General features: G+C 46.3%; 1 protein-coding gene across 2 annotated transcripts in view; it reads left to right on the forward strand.

The window, feature by feature from the left end:
* The first annotated feature begins 9,073 nt into the window (after positions 1-9,073).
* The window catches only part of PRKCA (protein kinase C alpha), a 386,579-nt gene continuing 376,706 nt past the window's right edge, over positions 9,074-18,946 (forward strand). Inside the window, exons 1-2 of one of the 2 annotated variants that reach the window (XM_047759338.1) lie at positions 9,074-9,543; positions 12,778-12,809. In XM_047759338.1, coding sequence (XP_047615294.1) covers positions 9,371-9,543; positions 12,778-12,809 — 205 coding nt within the window. In that variant the 5' untranslated portion in view covers positions 9,074-9,370. The remainder of the gene's footprint in view (positions 9,544-12,777; positions 12,810-18,946) is intronic. The other variant, XM_047759339.1, reaches the window with a different exon arrangement.

Raw genomic sequence — 18,946 nt, forward strand, 5'->3', positions numbered from 1 at the left:
TAGTTCTTTCTTAAACTTCTAAGTTTACAAGCCATACTCTTTTATCTACAGATCACTTTTGAGACGTTAGAGGAAACTGATAATAAACAATAATACACAGTCAATTCTCTGGCAAACAAAAGTCTCCTCATTAAGACTTAAAACTTAAGTTTTAAAAATTAAGGAATTCAGCTTATAAAATTGGTGGTGTATGAGGTGATGGAAGTTCACTAAACTTACTGTGATAATCAGTTCATGATGTGTGTGAGTCAAATCAGGACGCTGAACACCTTAAATTTGCACTGGATGTCAAGGACACAATAGAGTTGGAAGGGGGAAAAAAACTGGAGAATCTTAAAATCCTTCCAAGTGTTTTTTTTTTTTTTTTTTGCTTTTTAGGGCCCCACCTGCAGCATACGGAGGTTCCGAGGCTAGGAGTTGAATCAGAGCTACAGCTGCCAGCCACAGCCACAGCCACAGCCACGCCAGATCCAAACTGCGTCTGCAACCTACACCACAGCTCACAGCTCACTCCACGCCATATCCTTAACCCACTGATTGTGGCCAGGGATCAAACCCACAACCTCATGGTTCCTAGTTGGTAAAATCCTAAGTGTTTTAATGCTGCTTACGAAGTCAGTGAATTTCAACTGAAAATCACAGTCTACATCCTTACTCAGCTATACATTTCCAATTAGAATCTGTTATATCCCCCAATATGCCAAGTTCTCTTGAAAATGAGTATACACAGTTGTGTGTAAACTTAATTCAGAAATACAAGTACTGTCGGTTCAATTTATCATGGAGACCATTAATTCCAGATCTCTCTGAGGTGAAGGACATTTACCCACTGAATAGAAGACATCTTTTTCTTTTTTCTTTTTTTTTTTCTTAAGGGCCGCACCTGCGGCATATGGAAGTTCCCAGGCTTGGTGTCGAATCAGAGCTGCAGCTACAGGCCTGTGCCACAGCTGCAGCAACACTGGGTCTAAGCCATATCTGCGACCTATGCCCTACAATGCAGCAACGCCAGCTGTGCAACCCACTGAGTGAGGCCAGGGATCGAACCCGAATCCTCATGGATACTGTGTTGGGTTCCTAACTGCTGAGCCACAGCGGGAACTCCTGAGTAGAAGACCTTTTAAACGGACCTGGGAGTTCCTGTCAGGGCTCAGCAGCAACGAACCCAACTAATATCCATGAGAATGTGGGTTTGATCCCTGGCCTGGCTCAGTGGGTTAGGGATTCTGCTGCTGCTGTGGCTGTGGTGTAGGCCAGCAGCTGTAGCTCCAATTTGGCCCCTAGCCTTGGAAATTCCATATGCTGAGGGTGTGGTCCTAAAAAGCCAAAAGTAAATAAATAGAAATAAATAAATAAATAAACTGACCTGTGGTTTGAGGTTTCCATCTGCCTTAGCCAAGGTTGTTGCCAGACATTCCGAAGGAGGAGACGTCTGAACCATGACACCAAGAAGGACTTTTCTCTGACTGCCTGTGGAGCTGTGCTGTTTTGAATAGTTACTCTTCCATGGACTTCAAAATACAGAATACACCACTGGGGCATTAAAATTACTTTGAGCTGAAGTCACTGGAGACCCATAGATGCAAGAAGAGGCTTTTTCTCTGAACTCTCCTTATTTCTCTGAAAGCAGCGCCTTCCCAAAGAACTCGACTCTCATGAATCCCTCCCCTCCCCCGGGAGGGACACAGCTTTTACCACCAGATATGGAATCACCTAGACAGACCTTGTCAAAAAACATTGGATTTCATATCTCTTCTCCGAAGGGCCCATTCATCTTTCCTAAAAGTCATTTATTTTTACACATGTGCCCTCTCTTCCCCTGCTCTTTCCCCATTAAGATGGAATATGAGCCCCAAATTCTACACACCATGCAGTAACATTTTGCTCTTTGCTTTTATTTTTAATTAAAAAAATTTTTTTTTGTCTTTATGGGGCCGCACCTGCAGCATATGGAGGTCCCCAGGGTAGGGATCAAATCAGAGCTATAGCTGCCAGCTCACGCCACAGCCACAGCAATGCAGGATCCGAGCCTCGTCTAAGACCTACACCGCAGCTCATGGCAACACCAGATCCTTAACCCACTGAGTGAGGCCAGGGATCCAACCTGCAACCTCATGGTTGCTAGTTGGATTCGTTTCCACTGCGCCACCATGGGAACTCCCTTTTATTTATTTATTTTTTTAAATAGTTGTACTTGTGGCAGATGGCAGTTCCTGGGCTATGGGTTGAATCTGAGCTGCAGGTGCAGGCCTACACCTTGGCCACAGCAATACCAGATCAGGGCCACATCTGTGACCTATGCCACAGCTTGCAGCAACGCTGGATCCTTAACACACTGAGGGAGGCCAGGGATCCACCTGAATCCTCATGGACACTATATTGGGCTCTCAACCCGCTGAGCCACAGTGGGAACTCCTCCCCTTCTCTCTTCAAGCCCCTCCAAATAAGGTTAGATACATTTCCACCTCTTCACTGCAACTCTCTTTTCTGTTCACTGTTCATCGCCAGTATCTGCAACAGTGTCTAAGCAGGTAGCAAGTCTTTATTAAATAAATCATGCCTGAGCGCAATTTGTATTTATTTTAAAAATTGTATGTCTTAAATGTTTTTTTTTTTTTCCTGTTCTTCCTATTTTCGAGAGCCACACCTTATGTAGAAATTGGAGTGACATTTGAATGGATTCCAAGGCTTTGGGAGGTGTCACCATTCTAGCTCCAAAGCCACACAGATATAATCGCAGATTGTATAGCTTGCCCAAAAATACTAAGTGTGCATTCAAAAGAACCAAGCTGTCATCGCTGCACTGACTCGTGAAACAGCTCCACCCAAGGGGAAGGGGGCACTCTCCATCCCTTGCTGATGGACCCAGGCACATTGGTTGGACATACCTTTTGAGCAGCTTCTCTGAGTTTTGCTGGACTCTTTGCTCTATGCTAATGGGTGGCAGATATGCTAGCTTTTACCCCAGGGTTGCATTCAGCATAAATCATCCAAACTAAAACAAGATCCAAGTTTTGAAGGGAATTATGCATGTGTGTTAAAGGGTAGTTATCAGAATAGATGGGAACATATGTGATGACTTAAAGCCTTCGGGGTAAAAGTGTCCACAAAACTCCCCCCTCCCACTCATATCCCCAAAGAGAATATTACACAAAGGCAGAGATAATGTCTGGTTCACCACTGTATTAGTATATAGTAAAAACAATACAGCATGCTAACATTCCAGGACCAGCATTCACTGTTAAACAAAGGAAGGGGAATTGAGTAATTGCCAGAACTTTCTTTCTGCTAGGCTACCCTGAGGCTCACTTCCACCCCAACCTACTTTTTTTTTTTTTTTTTAAGCTGCACCAGGGGTGTATGGAAGTTCCAGTGCCAGGGAGCAAATCTGAGCTGCAACCTATGCCACAGCTGCAGCGATGTTGGACTCTTAACCCACTGCACCACAATGGGAACTCCCTGACCTACCCCTTCCCCCCTTTTCTTTGTCTTTTGTCCTTTTAGGGCTGCACTAGTGGCATGTGGAGGTTCCCAGGCTAGGGGTCTAATCGGAGCTGTAGCCGCTGGTCTATGCCAGAGCCACAGCAACGCCAGATCCGAGCCTTGTCTGCAGCCTACATCACAGCTCACGGCAACGCTGGATTCCCAACCCACTGAGCGAGGCCAGGGATCGAACCCACAACCTCATGTTTCCTAGTTGGATTCCTTTCCACTGTGCCATGACAGGAACTCTTGACCTCCCCTTTTTAAAACCAGTTCCTAGACTTCTTGTGATGCAAGTTCATTGGAGTCTGGAAGGCCTTACCCTGAGGGGAGGGATGGAGGGAGATTTTGTTGAAAGTGATATATAATGAAGAATACAAAAAAATAGTAAAGGGGAAGAGAGAGAATAAAAGCTAATGTGTGGGCAGAGGGAATATTTGGGTGGGTAATTATTTTGGGGGGTGGTTCTGAGAGGCTACTGAGAAAGTGGGAGGTCACGGTGAATGTGCTGGGGTGAGAAAGAAAGAAAGGGGGCTTGAAAAATCTGGGTAGGATTATAAATTGGATTTTATGTCATGCTCTTTGATGGCCATGAGAAATGAGGGACATTCTTATTTCCTTTGCCTGTTGGATGCTGCTATTCCTTAAATAAGACTCCACTCCAGGCCTGAATCTCTCCCCTTCTGGGTTACATTAGTAAGAATTTGAGCCTCTGGAGTGCCTGTCCTAGCTCAACAGTAACAAACCCAACTAATATCCATGACATAGGTTCGATCCCTGGCCTCACTCTGTGGGTTAAGGATCTGACATTGCTGTGAGCTGTGGTGTAGGCTGCAGACACCGCTAGGATCCCACTCCGTGGTGTAGGCAGGCAGCTGCAGCTCCCATTCAACCCGTAGCCTGGGAATCTCCATATGCTGTGGTGTGGCCCTAAAAAGAACAACAGCAACAAGAACAAGAAAGAATTTGAGCTCCAGGAGGGTAGGGAGTTTGTTTTCTTCCTTTTGTATTCTTGGGTCTAGGGGAGCACCTGCCGCAAAACTGGAGCTCCATGAATGTTTTGGGATTGGAACCAAGCTTCACTCTCACCCCTGCTGGATGAAGTGGGTTGGTTCTAGCCCCCCAGGGAAAGGCAGCTGAATGCCCTCTGGGAAAACCAACTAGTTCTTCTGCAGTCTTTTAGTTGGTCTGTCCCTTTGTTTTCGTGTACTTAGCTATTTAGCTTTAAAAGTGTTTATGAGTTTTGTTGAGTATGCCATTGCTTTACAATAAACTATACACCGATTTAAAGCATACAATTTGATGAGTTTTGATATATGAGTATCTGAGAAACCAACAAATAATGAACCTAGTCACCACCCCCCAAAGTTTCTTCCCGGAGTTGATGTTTTGGCATGTTTTACCTTGGTTTAAAGCTTTATTATCTAGAGATCAAGAGATAAGAGGGCAAAACATGATTCATCATGAATTGATAATTGTTGGAGCTGAGTGGTAGGTACATGGGACCCATGGTTTTGACACATGGGCATATACTTCCCCCAGCCAGGTTCAGGAAAGCGCCAGGAAACGACTGCTAAATATCTGCTCCCATTTCAATGATTTTATTTTATTTGCTTTTTAGGGCTGCACCCATGGCATATGGAGTTCCCAGGCTATGGGTCAAATTGGAGCTAGAGCTGTCAGCCTACACCACAGCCACAGCAATTCCCAACCCACTGAGCAGGGCCAGGGATCGAACTCATGGATACTAGCTGGATTCATTTCTGCTGCGCCACAATGGGAACTCCTCCCATTTCAATTAAATTAGAGCTGAATGGAAGGCTATGGGGGTTGCTTGGGTCCTTTCGTAGGTGTTTTCAAAGAATCCAGGCATTATGGTCTTTCATAAAAAGCACCTTCAAGGTGAGGGCAGTGGGCAATTTTGTTAATTAATTCATTAATCTTGGCCTCGCCCAGGGCATGTAGAAGTTCTGGGGCCAGGGACTGAACCCACACAACAGTGACTGGAGCCACTGCAGTGACAATGCTGGATCCTTAACCTGCCAGGTCACCAGGGAACTCCCAAGATAGATTTTTTTTTTTTTTTAATCTCCTTCCACTGGACATCTCTTGCTTCCTAACTCACAGTTACTGGGAGTGGAGGGAAATACATCTGTTGCTTTTTGGAGGAAGAATGGGCCTAGAAGTGGGGAGCTCTCAATTCATTTTCTTCAAAATGCAGACTCGGCTGAGAATGATCATCCTACCTTGCCTTTGTATGAGACTTCAGGATTTACTAAGCATCATCTAATTTTATTTATATTTATATCCATTTATATGTAAGTATCATCTGGTTAAATTCTTAAGAAAATGCTAGGGTAGTTATGGATATCTTGATTTTTATTTTTATTAAAAAACATAATGGGGCCCATGCCCACAGCACTGCAGAAGTTCCTGGGCCAGGGGTCGAACCCACACCACAGCAGTGAAATGCTGGATCCTTAGCCCCCTGATCAACCAGGAAACTCTGAATGTCTTCATTGTTAGATGGAGAGACACAAACTTGGAGAAGTTAATTTACTCCAATTATACAAACCAGTAAGTGCTGATGCTAGGACTGAAACCCAGGACTTCTGACTCTCACATCTGGTCTGCGCTATGGCTACTGGATAAAAACTGGAAAAAAATGGGAAAAAAGCACTTTGTTGAGAAAGCACAAATCCTGGACACCTAGAAACCTCTCTGGGCCGTCCACTTGGGAATTCATCCTCTGATGTGGATTGGGGCTAAGGAGGAGGTGAGTCAATGGCTGCAAACACATTTCTCAAATATTTTACACTCAAATTGATACAGTCTCGACTCCACACAACGGCAATGAAATTCTGGCAATAAAACCTTTTGTGTTTAAAAAAAAAAAGCTTTTTTGTTGAAAGGAAAACATTAAAATTTATGGTTTCTAATGCTCTTTCAAAATGCAAGTCCTAGGCCAAGGGCTTCTCTTTCTTTACAGAAAATTGTTTATATTCCTACCATCCAGAGGTAGTCACGTAAATGAACATTGTGCTGTATATTTACCTTTGTATACGCCTGTGTGTACATGCACAAGCTTATTTACACACACAGTTGTGTCTGTACATACATTTTTTAAAATGGAAACTTTGTTTTCCATCCAGCTTCTGTCAAGTACTAGGGAATTATGGACTTCTGAAAACACAGTTTCATCCTATTGGGGATCTCTGGTATTTTGCTTTGAGGTCTTCAAAAGTCTGGGCTAGGCAGCAGCACCTCTCTAAAGAGTATCAAGCTTACTCCTCAAAAACAGGGGACAGAGGAGGGTTCATTAAAAACTCTGTGTTCCTCTGTGTTTCCTGCACCTTCCCCAGGAAAGAGCAGATTCTGAAATAATGACAAATGCCCACGTCTGACGGACCACTTCACTCCCCGTCCCCCACCCCGGTCCTTGCATCTCCCCTTTCTGGAAGCCCCTCCACTTTAGCCGGACGGTGCAGATCCTGCTCAGGTGGGCTGCAGGGGGGCCAATCACGGCCCACATTCCCATCAGGCCTTGCTGTGGGCACGAGGATTCCCCGCTCCAGGGACAGCCCCACCCCCACCCCACAATTGAGCTCAGCTGTAGGCAATCAAGCACTCGTGCTCAGCCTAGCTAGCAATCAGCAAGCTTCCAGTTAGTTCTCTCTCTACCCTCAAGTAACAACAGTAATAACTGAGGTATGAAAGCAAAGCCACAACCTAAAAGAAAAGAGAGATGTTGTCTCTCACTGGTCTCCCCACTGCTAAGCTCACTCACTCCACTGGGTACCCGAGTGATGCAAGGCCAAGGCCCTCTTGAGTCGTAGCTCATCGTCCCCATCACTTTGCTCAGAGATTCCACTATCTGCCACCCCCCCCCCCCCATTTTACTTCTGTCCTTACATCAAAGCTTCAGGGAAGCAGAAGAAGCTTGCCTTCACAAACGGTGTGAGAACTCCTGTCTTAAATACAGATGGCTGTGAGGATGGAATTTGTGTTTCTTTCTAATGTTCCACTTGATTTACAAGTATTAAGCAATAATCAACCATGGCTTGAGATATGTATGGTGTTTTGTAGAGAATTTGCCCTGGTTTCCAGACACCCCCTGCTTTTCATTCCTTTCCTTGCCTGCTTCTTTTTTTTTTTTGCCTCCTTAGACTGGAGGGGGCTGCCATGGGTGGCAAAATTTCTGATCAGGGTATCAAGCAGGTGCATCTCTTTAAGCACCAACTACATTGGCTTGAGAGATTGTAAACAGGCCAGCAAAAGGAATGCCCCATTAATGGCCATTCAATAGCTTACACTTGTCAAAATATGAGACGTCTTATTATCAAGCATTCAACTGGGTAATTCTAAATTATGGTAGCGCTATTTGGTCTATGTGATATGCCGTAAGATAGTATATATCTTAGAAAAGTTTTATTTTTTTTTAACATTTCTCGAAAGTTGAAATACGTTCTTTCTTGATGTCTTCCACACATGAAGTTGTTTTGCGGGCTTAATGAAGCTGACAATGAAATAATAATGAAATGCTGGGAGATGGCTATTTTCCCTATGTATTTCAGCATCCTCGAGACAGAGCTAATAAATATTCATCAAAGGATTAGTTGCTACATCACCACGTGGGTCCTTTGCATAGCCATGTCAGCCCCCTTTTCACAAGCAGTTTTCCTTGGTAATTTACAAATGTACTGGCTGCACTCCGCACCTGCCAGTATGGCAGTAATTAGCTTAGGATGCAAAACGACTTCTAAATTAAGATTCTGGGCTGGTAAAATCAAGAAAGCCTGATCCTCGACGTTTTAACTGTGGTAGCCAATGAGTAACGGGATAAACGACCAGGGGAAGTCCTTTCGCCGTCCTAACACCTAAACTAGATGCCTATACAAGACGCAGGTGAAACAGAGGCTGACAACTGGAGGCGGGCGAAAGGGCCAGTTTCCACGATTGAAACTCGCTCCTTTTCTCCTGCCGTAAATGATAAACAGCGTGGTGGTCGCGGATGGGCGGAGAAGGGGCGGGGTTTGGCCATTTTGGCAGGTGAAACGTCAAACCGATAACAAACTTATAAAAGCTGGCATCGCGCTCTAGAGACAAGCGTGGTGCTGGAAGATGGAGAAGATGATGAAGTCGGCGTCAGAGCAAGTCGGACCGAGGCGGTCGGCGGAGGCAGCTGCGTGTAGCTGAGCCCCATCCCGGGACTCGGGGCTGAGAGGAGAAGGATGAGCCGGAGAGGGCGAGACGGAAAGGGGGGAGGAAGACGGTAGAGGAACGGAAGGAGAAGAGGAGGAGGAGGGCGAGAGGGAGGAGAGCCGGGCGGATCAGAAGGAGAAAAAAAAAAAAAAGCAGCAGAAGAGAACAGGCCCGTCCCTCTCGGCCTCCCCCCTCCGCTCCCAAATTCCGGCGGGCCCGGCGGGCCCTCCCCAAGCCGGCGCCGCCTCCTCGCCTGCCCCGGCAGCTCCGAAAACGCGGAGGCGCCGACTCCTCCAGCGCCCGCGCCGCCCCGCGCGCCCCCGCCCGCGCGCGGCCCCCCTGGCACGCGCGGCTCTCGCACTCGGGGCATGCGCGGTGGGCGGCGCCGCTCCGGGCCGCCTCTGCCGCCGAGAGTAGGAAGCGCGAGCGCCGGGCGCGGGGCTGTCAGTGAGCGTGGGGCTAGCGAGCGAGCCAGAGGCTCCGGCTCCCGCTCCGCGCCGCTCCGGCCCGACTCTCGGCGGCCGCCGCAGCCGCCGTGCCTCCCATTCGCGACCTCGGCGTCTGGCACGCGCCCCCCGCCTGGGGTCGCCCGCGGCCCCGCAGCCCATCCCCCGCCCGCCCCCGCCCACCCGGCCCTCCCCGGCTGCTGCTCCCCGGCGGAGGCAAGAGGTGGTTGGGGGGGACCATGGCTGACGTTTTCCCGGCCAACGACTCCACGGCGTCTCAGGACGTGGCCAACCGTTTCGCCCGCAAAGGGGCGCTGAGACAGAAGAATGTGCACGAGGTGAAGAACCACAAATTCATCGCCCGCTTCTTCAAGCAGCCCACCTTCTGCAGCCACTGCACCGACTTCATCTGGTAGGTGTGCCTGGGGCGGGGCGCACGGACCGGCCGCTGGGACCCCTCTCGCGGCGGTGTCCGGGGCTGGGGAGCAGTCGCTCCTAGTCCGGGGTCCTTTCGCTCCAGGGGACCCTCGCTCGGGCCCTCTTCGTCCGGGCGCCTCTCCCACGGGGGCTGACTCACTCGGAACTTGGAGAGCTGGTGGGAGTCCCAACTCGGCCCGGGAAGGCACGCGCGCGCCCGGCCGCCCGGGCCACACACACGCGGGCAGAACTCCCGGGGAAGCCGGCGCCGGGTCACACACCCCCGGCCGAAGGAAGGAGGCAGGCCCGCGTCGGTCGTGACATTGATCCTCCCCTCCGCCGGTCTGGGGCCCCTGGTGCAGACGGGGGAGCCGTTTGCCGGGGTGTAAGCGAAGGAGATCAAAAAGGAGAATCTCGAGGGCAAAGTTTGCCGGAGAAACACGCCCAGGAGTGCGCGGCAGAGCGGCGGCGATTGCGCGGCTCGGGCCAAGTAGTTGGCGAGCCTGGCTGGGCGTTTTTGAGGGTGGGGGTGTGTTTTGTTTCCCATCGGGTTCGGCTTCCACTGGCACCTTGGGTCCCTGCCTACTGTAGTTTATATCTGCTGGACGCAAACTTTGTCTTTGCTGGGTGAGCCTGAGAGTGGAGACGCAGCAAACTGTTGAAAGCTTGCCGTGGGGGAGGGGAAGGAAACGGAGCAGGCAAGTGGCAGAAGGGCAGAGGGAGTCATTTAAAATAGACCCTGTCAACACGAGATTAGACTTGTAACCCTGTTGATGAAGCCAGGGGACTTAGTTAAGAAAAATAGTTAAGGCTAAAGGTGTCAAGAGTTCAGGTAGCTTCCAACGAATACAGGTATTCACTGAAGGCCCTCGGGGTTTAGGGGGGAATTGGTTAAGTGGATGAGCTTCAGGGGTCTCTGAACCCAGCAAAACCAGATGAAAGTGTGTGCTTTTTCCCCTAGTGAGAGAATTAGGGCTTTTATTAACCGACTTTCAAAGGTCAGTGACTCCCCCACCCCCAAATGCTTAAGAAACTGAAGAAAATCTAGAGAAATCTAGATGCTTCTGTTAGAGAAGCAGACTCCCCCCCCCCGCCCTGTAAATTGCCAGATACCCTGCCTCTCTTCGACCTCTTGTTTTCTGTAGGTAGGAAGGGCCCCGAGTCAGGGCTGTGGTTAGGGTTCCTTAACCCCAACCCCTTCTAGACTGGGAGCAGCACCAGGGTGACAGCCACACCGTGTGCCCTGCCACCAGGGCTGTGTGGCATATGTATCTTGTTGGGGCCCTCGAGAGAAGGGTCTAGATGGCTACTTCCATCACACCTGGGGAAAATCATCTCTTGGGAACATGGTGCTAATAGGTACTCAATTTCTCCTTGGTGGGTGGCTTGATCTGAAACATCACACCTGGGGAAGATCGTCTCCATGGGCCAGACTCTCAAACGTGCTGCTAATGAAGTGCTTAATTTCTCTTAGGGGTAGCTTAGCTCTGAATCCATCACACCTGGGGAAAATCATTTCTTATGGGCAAGTCCCACACATGTGCTGCTAATAAGTGCTTAATTTCTTTATGGGTAGCTTGATCTGAATCATCACACCTGGGGAAAAATCATCTTCAAGGGAGAGCCCCACAAACATACTAATAAGGGGCCTAATTTTTGCATTCTTTCTGAGACATTGGCTCAAAAGTACACTTATATGAAGCACAGCCACCTCTGATTTCCAGTACGTAGTTGATGGAGCACTCAAGCTCCGAGGAGTTAGGTCATCACTAGATGAGGCTACTTAGTTCTTGGAGCATCAGGCCAGGGGGGATACAGCTGTGACATTCCATTAGGATGGGAACAGTGAGACTGATGACTTTCACAGGAAGTAGGTAAAGTAAGGGGAGTTGCAGCATCCTTATTCAGGCTAGCTAAAGTCTTTCCACTCTCAATTGTTAACCCCTGGTGAACTGATGGCCTGTCAGGTCACCAGGTATATACTGTGATGTGGAAAATACGGATCTCCTGGTCCTCAAAGTAATCCCTGCAACACTTTTCCATTTAACTGTAAAGCAACCACTTGGAAGTTCCAGGAAAACATTCACCAGGAGTGTTTAACGGTGGTTTTATTCAAGTTTCCTTATTCTCTGGATCCTTGATTTCTAAATCATTTAAAAATTAAAGCTCTGATACTTAGTGTATCGGTTTGTTGTTTTTGGGGGGAGGTGACTAAAGATGTGAAGTGCTTTATAAATTTAAAATGCTAAGGAAAGCAAGAGATTATGACTAATAACCTTCTGAGAATTTTAATGTAGTTCATCCTAGTTGGAATGCTGTTTGCAATTTAATGTCCACGTCAGGGTTCTCTGCTCAGAGAGTAAATTCTCTGAAGTAATTTATTAAGAACAAAATATAGCTTCTGAATGTGCTTTGGAAGTTACTGATCTCCGTAAAACTAGATCATAATCTCATGCAAACAATAGGGGTAACACTTTGTGAAATCTGACTCCTTTAGGTCAAAATTTAATGTTGAGTGGTGCTTTCTGGCAATTTCTAGGCGAAAGTTAAACATAGCAAATGACAAGCCACTTTTTGGGGAGAAACAATTTATAGTTGGTCTTAAGGGACTAAGTTTAAGTCATCTTAAACCGTAAGGTCCTTTTGTTATTTGTAGCTAACAACTTTGAATATATTTCATGCTCTTGTCTTGAAATTTCAGCATTGATAGCAAAGCTTAAAAAAAAAAAAAAAAATTGAACCTTGAATACCTTGAAAATAGCTTGGTAAGCCTTTGAAGCCGTATCTTTTTTTTTTTTTTTTGTCTTTTTAGGGCCAAACTTGTGGCCTAGGGAGGTTCCCAGGCTAGAGGTCAAATTGGAGCTGTAGCCGCCGGCCTATACTACAGCCACAGCAACTCCAGATCCTAGCCACATCTGCCGTCTACGCGACAGCTCATGGCAACACTGGATCCTTAACCCACTGAGGGGAGGCCAGGGATGGAACCCCGTCGTTATGGATACTAGTTGGGTTCATTAATTGCTGAGCCCCAACGGGAACTCTGAGGCTGAATCTTTTCAGAGTTGAAGCAATACTGTACTATGAACTATTGAGGTGTGTGTTTCCTGTCACATCTTTGGGTTTCATGTTCAAACCTTTAACTCTGTAGAATGCTTTGTCACATAACTGGCTTTAAAAACATGGTATCCAACACAAAATATGTTAAATCTTGTTCTTGTTTGTTTTTCAGGGGGTTTGGGAAACAAGGCTTCCAGTGCCAAGGTAAGCTGCCATGTTGGATTTTATTTTCAAGTACAACGTGAAATTAGTATTCCAAACGGAAACAGCATTTCCAGTTTTTGTGATCCAAAAGAAAAAAAAGTTTAGGTATCTTGAAAATATGAGGGCTATAAGTTTGGGCCTCAAAAAAATTGTATGGTATTGTCTAGTAATCTGCAGATCTTTTTTTTTTTTAAGGAAGAAAACCTTCCTGTAACTTTGCGCCAAGAACATTCTTGTCAGAAACTGCTGTCTTGTGTGGGTGTCTTTTTTTTTTTTTTAAAAAAAACACCAACACTTTTGTGTGGCTTTTCTTTCTTCCTGTTTTTGTTCGTCTTTTACCTTTGTATTGGGTTGGACTCTTAATTTTAGGCCATGCATCACACTAGTTCTTGGTTTTTTTGATTACCATCCCGAACAAAGCTTTGCACGTTTGAAAGTTGTGTAGATGACTCGGTGATGACTGGCTGCCGTGGTCTAAGGCACATTATTCCTCTACGTTAACTGTGTGACAGCATCTGATACTGCCCATTGCATCCACAAAGAAGCCATTTCCTCCTCTGCTCTGTAGTTGCATTTCACACACTCCAGGTATCTTATTTTCCATACTCTTGTATTGAAACATTTGTCAGAACACTTGATTGCTGGTGAAGGCCTCCCAGGTTCAGTAGCCCACCTTCCAGCTCTCCGGATCGCTGTCTTTATTGTGTTTACTTCGTTCTGGTTACATATCCCATCTGGGCATGTGTTTATTAGGGCAAGTGGAAAGTTTATTCTAGCCTGGAAAATACCATCCTAACACTATTTAATACTAAGTGCACTGGAGACAAACTGGGTGTACTTTCTTAGTAACTTGAACATCTGTGCTAGTGAGTAACACATAAGTCTTTTAAAACCTTGTGTGTGTGTACTTGTGAACTTGTTTCTTACATATATTTTTAAAGCCTTTTTCAGATGCCGGTATTATGGGATAATCCATCAATGTTCTGCTTTTTTTCCACAGTGTGTGCTTAGGACCTATATTGAATAAATTATTTTGAGAGTTACATGGAGAAATGAAGAGTCCTTTGAAAAAGAATGAAAGGCGTGTTGCCAGTCTCTTTAAAAGGGATAAAAGGAAGATGTGACTTTCCAGTTCTCAAAGTTGGGGGCCTGAGCTTCATAGGCAGCGTTCGAAGTCTTTGAAACATGGTTTTAGGAAGTTGAAAGATGTAACCTGTGACTCGGGGCTAATGAGATTCAGATCTCCTGTTCCTTTTGGTAGTGTGTTTGGGTACCTCTGGAAACTCGAAGAAAAATATTTACTAAATGTTCTAGATAATGTGCAGGAGAAAGTGGGCATGTTATTAAAACAAAGCACACGCTTTTCTGCATACAAAGAATCCAGGATAAGGATGGTCTCCTTTAGAACTGCAGATTTTGTTGGAGTGGGCCTATTAGGCTGCAGCAGGAGCTGAGTGGTTTTCCCAGAGAACATCTATTGACCTTTGAGTGGATGGGCAGATGAGTCTCACGTCAGCATCACTCCCTTTTACCTAAATTAGAAAGTGATACTCATAAGTTGTGTCCTGTATAAAAACTGTTTTCCCTTTCCCTTCCTGTTTGTAGCAGGCTAACTTGTTACAATTGTTTGTGTTCAGTGTTTGACTAGGCTCTGACCCTCAAGGATCATTTCTAAGACATCCATTCATTCACTTACACATACTACTTAAGAACATCAAAATTTTCGATCATTCTGCTTTTCTCAGCATTGGATGGGGGGCTATCCTTACATATCAAACACCAGTTCTACTTTATTCAATTGCATGTGAAATACTAAATTTAGTCACCTGTGTCTCTTGAGGGCACACTGTTTCTAACTTCTTACTAGTACATAGTACAAATAACAGCTGCTAGTATCCTTTACTGGTACAAGTATTTTTTTTAAGGTAGATCATGTGTGTGTTTACATTGTAACATTTAATGACCATAACTCAATTGTTCTCCTCCAGAAAGGTTTCAGTTCATATTTTCAGTATGAAGGCATCCCCATTCTCGTTACTCTTAGTGATACTGGATAGTATAAATCTTGTACATTTTTGTTCTGGTAGGTGAAAAGGACTTCTTTCAAGTGCCATCTCCTGTGTAAGCTTGAGCACTTTTTTCAAAGGTGTTTCAGCTGTTTCTCTCCTGTGAGTTTGCTTAATGTTTGAAATTGAGTTTACAAACCAGACAGATTCTAGCAGTGAATGTGTGTTTACTATTCCTTTGAAGAATTCAACCAGATCTAATGAGTTGCCCTGTTGCATTTACAAATTTTAATACGGAGGACATTTCAAGTGTAGGTCTGTTTGTAGCAGGCTAACTTGTTACAGTTGTTTATGTGTGTTCAGTGTTTGACTAGGCTTGTACTAACCCATTACTTTATTTGTTGTAACTTAGTTAGCTCAGGATAATGCTGCTTTCCCCACCTCGCCTACCCATGGCACATGGAAGTTCCGGGGATGGAACCCACACCATAGCATCAATTCAGGCTGCTGCAGTGATAACGCTGGATCCTTAACCTGTTGTGCCGCAAAGGAAATCCTGGCCAGTGCTCTTTAATTGCACAGTAGTTACCTAACGTCTCCTATTTGGACACTTGCCTCAATCTTGACCTCTGACCATCTTAGACTATATTCAAGTTTTCTTTCATGTTCTCTAACTTTTGCTGTTGGTTCTGTTTGAGAGGCTCATTCTTATTCAGAAGAATGCCTGGTTCTCCGTGCTTTTGGCAACACACCCTCTGGAGATGGCAGCTGGAGTTTGAGGCTGCTTTTAGTATGCCTTGTCCATCACATGACACAGGCAGTGTCTTCCAGCTATTAGTACACAGCATTTTGCTTTGGTCGGTAGATAAATATCTGTGGCTAAGTATCCTTCAGCTTGAAAAGTGCATGTGGCCAGGATTGAGTCACATATGCATGGTGTAAGGTAGCTTTAAATCTAAAACTTGCTGGGAGTTCCTGTCGTGGCTCGGTGATTAACGAATCTGACTAGGAACCATGAGGTTGCGGGTTCGATCCATGGCCTTGCTCAGTGGGTTAAGGATCTGGCGTTGCCGTGAGCTGTGGTGTAGGTCACAGACTCGGCTTGGATCCCGTGTTGCTGTGGCTCTGGCATAGTTCAGTGGCTACAGTTCTGATTAGACCCCTAGCCTGAAAACTTCTATATGCCAAGGGTGCGGCTCTAAAAAGACAAAAAATCTAAAATTTGTCAATTTACTAAAAAATTGAGTCAATTGGAAAACTAAAGTTTTAGTTCTTAAAACTGGGTTTGTAATCTCTGCCATTTAGGAAGCATATTTTCTAAAAGTGTTTTAAAGTGTAAGATGTTTTTCCACTGTTCTTCCCCTCAGGATATAATTGAAAGCAAGGTGCTTTTCTAAAAAAATGTACTGGGTTTTCCCCACTGTTATTCGGTGGTCTCCATGCCATCCTAATATTGCAGCGCAGGGATACGGCCCCGAAGACGTCACCAGGGCCTGTAACGTGGGATGATCACGTTGTGAGAATTTGTTGTCTGACACGGTGGAGCCAAGTGCCGTAAACGCTGGGGAGGAGGACACAGGGTAGATCTTGAAGCCATGGAAACCTTAAGGTCCTTAAAGATGAAAGAAGACAATCCCCAGGACTTGAATTTGCCTTTTGACTGTTGTCGGCCTTCATGTTCTGTAGGTCTGCTTGATCTGGTCACTGCTCACCTCCTCTCTGTGAGGCTATTGGAGAGCTGGGCTAAGAAAGGAAGAGAAGTTTGAGATTCAAACCCTGAAGGTTTGTCCCCAATTGGGCTTTTCTGTCCTGCTCCGGCTGCCTCCAAAGACAGTTGTCCCAGAGCAGCGCGATGCATCCTGCTGCTTGAATATTCTCTGCCTCTGGGGCAGTGGAGCTGAAGCAGTCTTATCTCCTACTCTCTACTGGAAAAGGGAACCAGCCAACTCAATTTTTTTCCCCTCTTCAGAGTTAGCAAGACTCCTGCGGTCTCTAATTACAGTGATAGAAACAGTGTCTCAAAATGTGACCTGCTTATTGGCCAGTGCCAAACAGTCTGTTACATCTGCTTAGCCTCCCATGTTTTCCCTGCTTTTTCTATTTACCTCTTGGTGAATGTCACAAATTAAAATGTACTGCTCACCCAGCGCCTCTGATGAATGCACCCTAAAGAGACAGCATCAGAGTTAATTCCCTTGGATGACCGTGATCAGCAGAAGGCTGTTGGTTCCGTAATGGTCCACCTGGGATGTTGGAGCTGTTTGCAGGGAATGAATTCAAGTTCACGTCCAGGCACTTTTGAACCTTGAGCCATTTTCCTGCTAAGAACACACCAAGTGTTTCGCTAAACTTGTGTTTCGCTAAACTTGTGTCTCTAACGGAAGCGCTCTCTCTGTCGAGTTAAAAAATCGGCCTTCCCTGCACCTTTGCTGATGACATTCTGTTGGACAGACCTGTTTCAGGGTAGCTATTTTGGCTCATCTGAGCTGGATGGTAGTTGATGTTTAAGGGAAGAAAAAGAATGAGTTCCCGTTGTGGCTCATTGGGTTACAAATCCAACTAGTAACCATGAGGATGCAGGTTCAATCTCTGGCCTTGGTCAGTGGGTTAAGGATTTGGTGTTGCCCCAAGCTGTGGTGTATGTTGCATGTGTGGCTCCGATCTGTGGCTGTAGCGTAGGTCAGTGGCAGTAGCTAGTTTGATCCCTAGCCTGGGAACTTCCATATGCTGCAGGTGTGGCCGGAAAAAGGAAAAGGGGGGGATAGTCCCCATCCCTTTGTCTGTAGGAGTTAAGGAATTCCAGAAAACACAGCCCCATCTAAGGGAGGGTGACCTTTAAGAGAGGATTGAGTTGGCAGCTTTTTAAAAAGGTGTCTAGTTATTCTCATCCGGGCCTCAGGGTTCTGAGAGGTGAACAGTGTAGATGGCAAGTGCCAGCAGAGGGAAAGGGGGCTGAGAAGGGGATGGGGCCGCATGGCCAGGTGGGCCACCTTGGACAGTCCCTTGTCTTTCCCTGTGTACTGGGTTGGGTCACCCTGAGACTCAGTGACAGCCTGTTGATTTTCAAAGGTGATGCTGTGATTGTCTGTTTTCAAAACAGGTCAGCATCTCAGGGCCCCACTTACCTGGTGACCCCATACTCCCAAACTAGACACTGTGTTAACTGTAGATACGCTGGTTATGTATATGGTTCCAGAAAGACAGATCCAAGTGAGCATGAATATAATTCAAAATCAGGTTTGCACTGAGGTCAGGTCGAAGCTTTATGTCGAGTTCAGAGGTGAAATTGTCCATACCGCCTAAAGTGCAGTAATGTGCTGTCGAGGTGGACAGGACGACTAACAGTGTTTCCTCCCCAGAAACACATTAATACTTGTTAGAAGGCGGGACCGTGGAGAGGTGGAGGCATTGGGGGTTCCTGTCTGGTGCACGTTGCTTCTGAAGTGACTGCTGGTGAACGGCTTTCTGAGTCGCCACTCTTTGAATCCGCAAGCGTGTTATTCACAAACGTGCTCCCCACCAGATGCTGATGCCCAGGTGTACAGAGTGGTTCCTTATCCTGCTACCAGGCGGGAGGAACCGAGTATTTATTGTTATAGAAGAATATGACATGTGGGTTTCCTCTGACGTTCTGGTGTAACTTACTATCCGGTGACGCTCTGGGATGATGGTCAAATTTAAGTTTCTAGGCCCATTAACCCTTTGCTGGCTCAATTTTCCCTTCAGTGTTTTTCAAAGTAGCCTTAATTGGGATGAAGTCCGGCTCCTTGGCAGGGCATTGCAAGTCTTAAATCCCACCACCTTTTTCAGACTCATCTAAGGCTGCTTTGCATTTTCTCATCCTCTAGTCACTCTAAGCCATGTTCTTCCAGAAACCGTTTTCTTTCCTCCCCCTGCCAACCCTACCAGGTGATACACCTGTGAGTCTCAGCCTGCAGTTTAACTCCGGTCTTTTCCATCCTCCCTGCCATTCTGGACACACGCCCTCTCCTAGGACTCTCTGCCCTGTAGTATTTCTTGTCTGTTTCCTCTGTCTGCCTTTGAGAGCAAGGACTGAGTCTTATTTCTGCTTTCCGTGTGTTCACACAGTGCCTGATGTTCAGCTGACACTGTAAATATTTGCTGGGTGTA

Source organism: Phacochoerus africanus, chromosome 14, assembly GCF_016906955.1.
Source record: "Phacochoerus africanus isolate WHEZ1 chromosome 14, ROS_Pafr_v1, whole genome shotgun sequence".
Classification (NCBI taxonomy): Eukaryota; Metazoa; Chordata; class Mammalia; order Artiodactyla; family Suidae; genus Phacochoerus; species Phacochoerus africanus.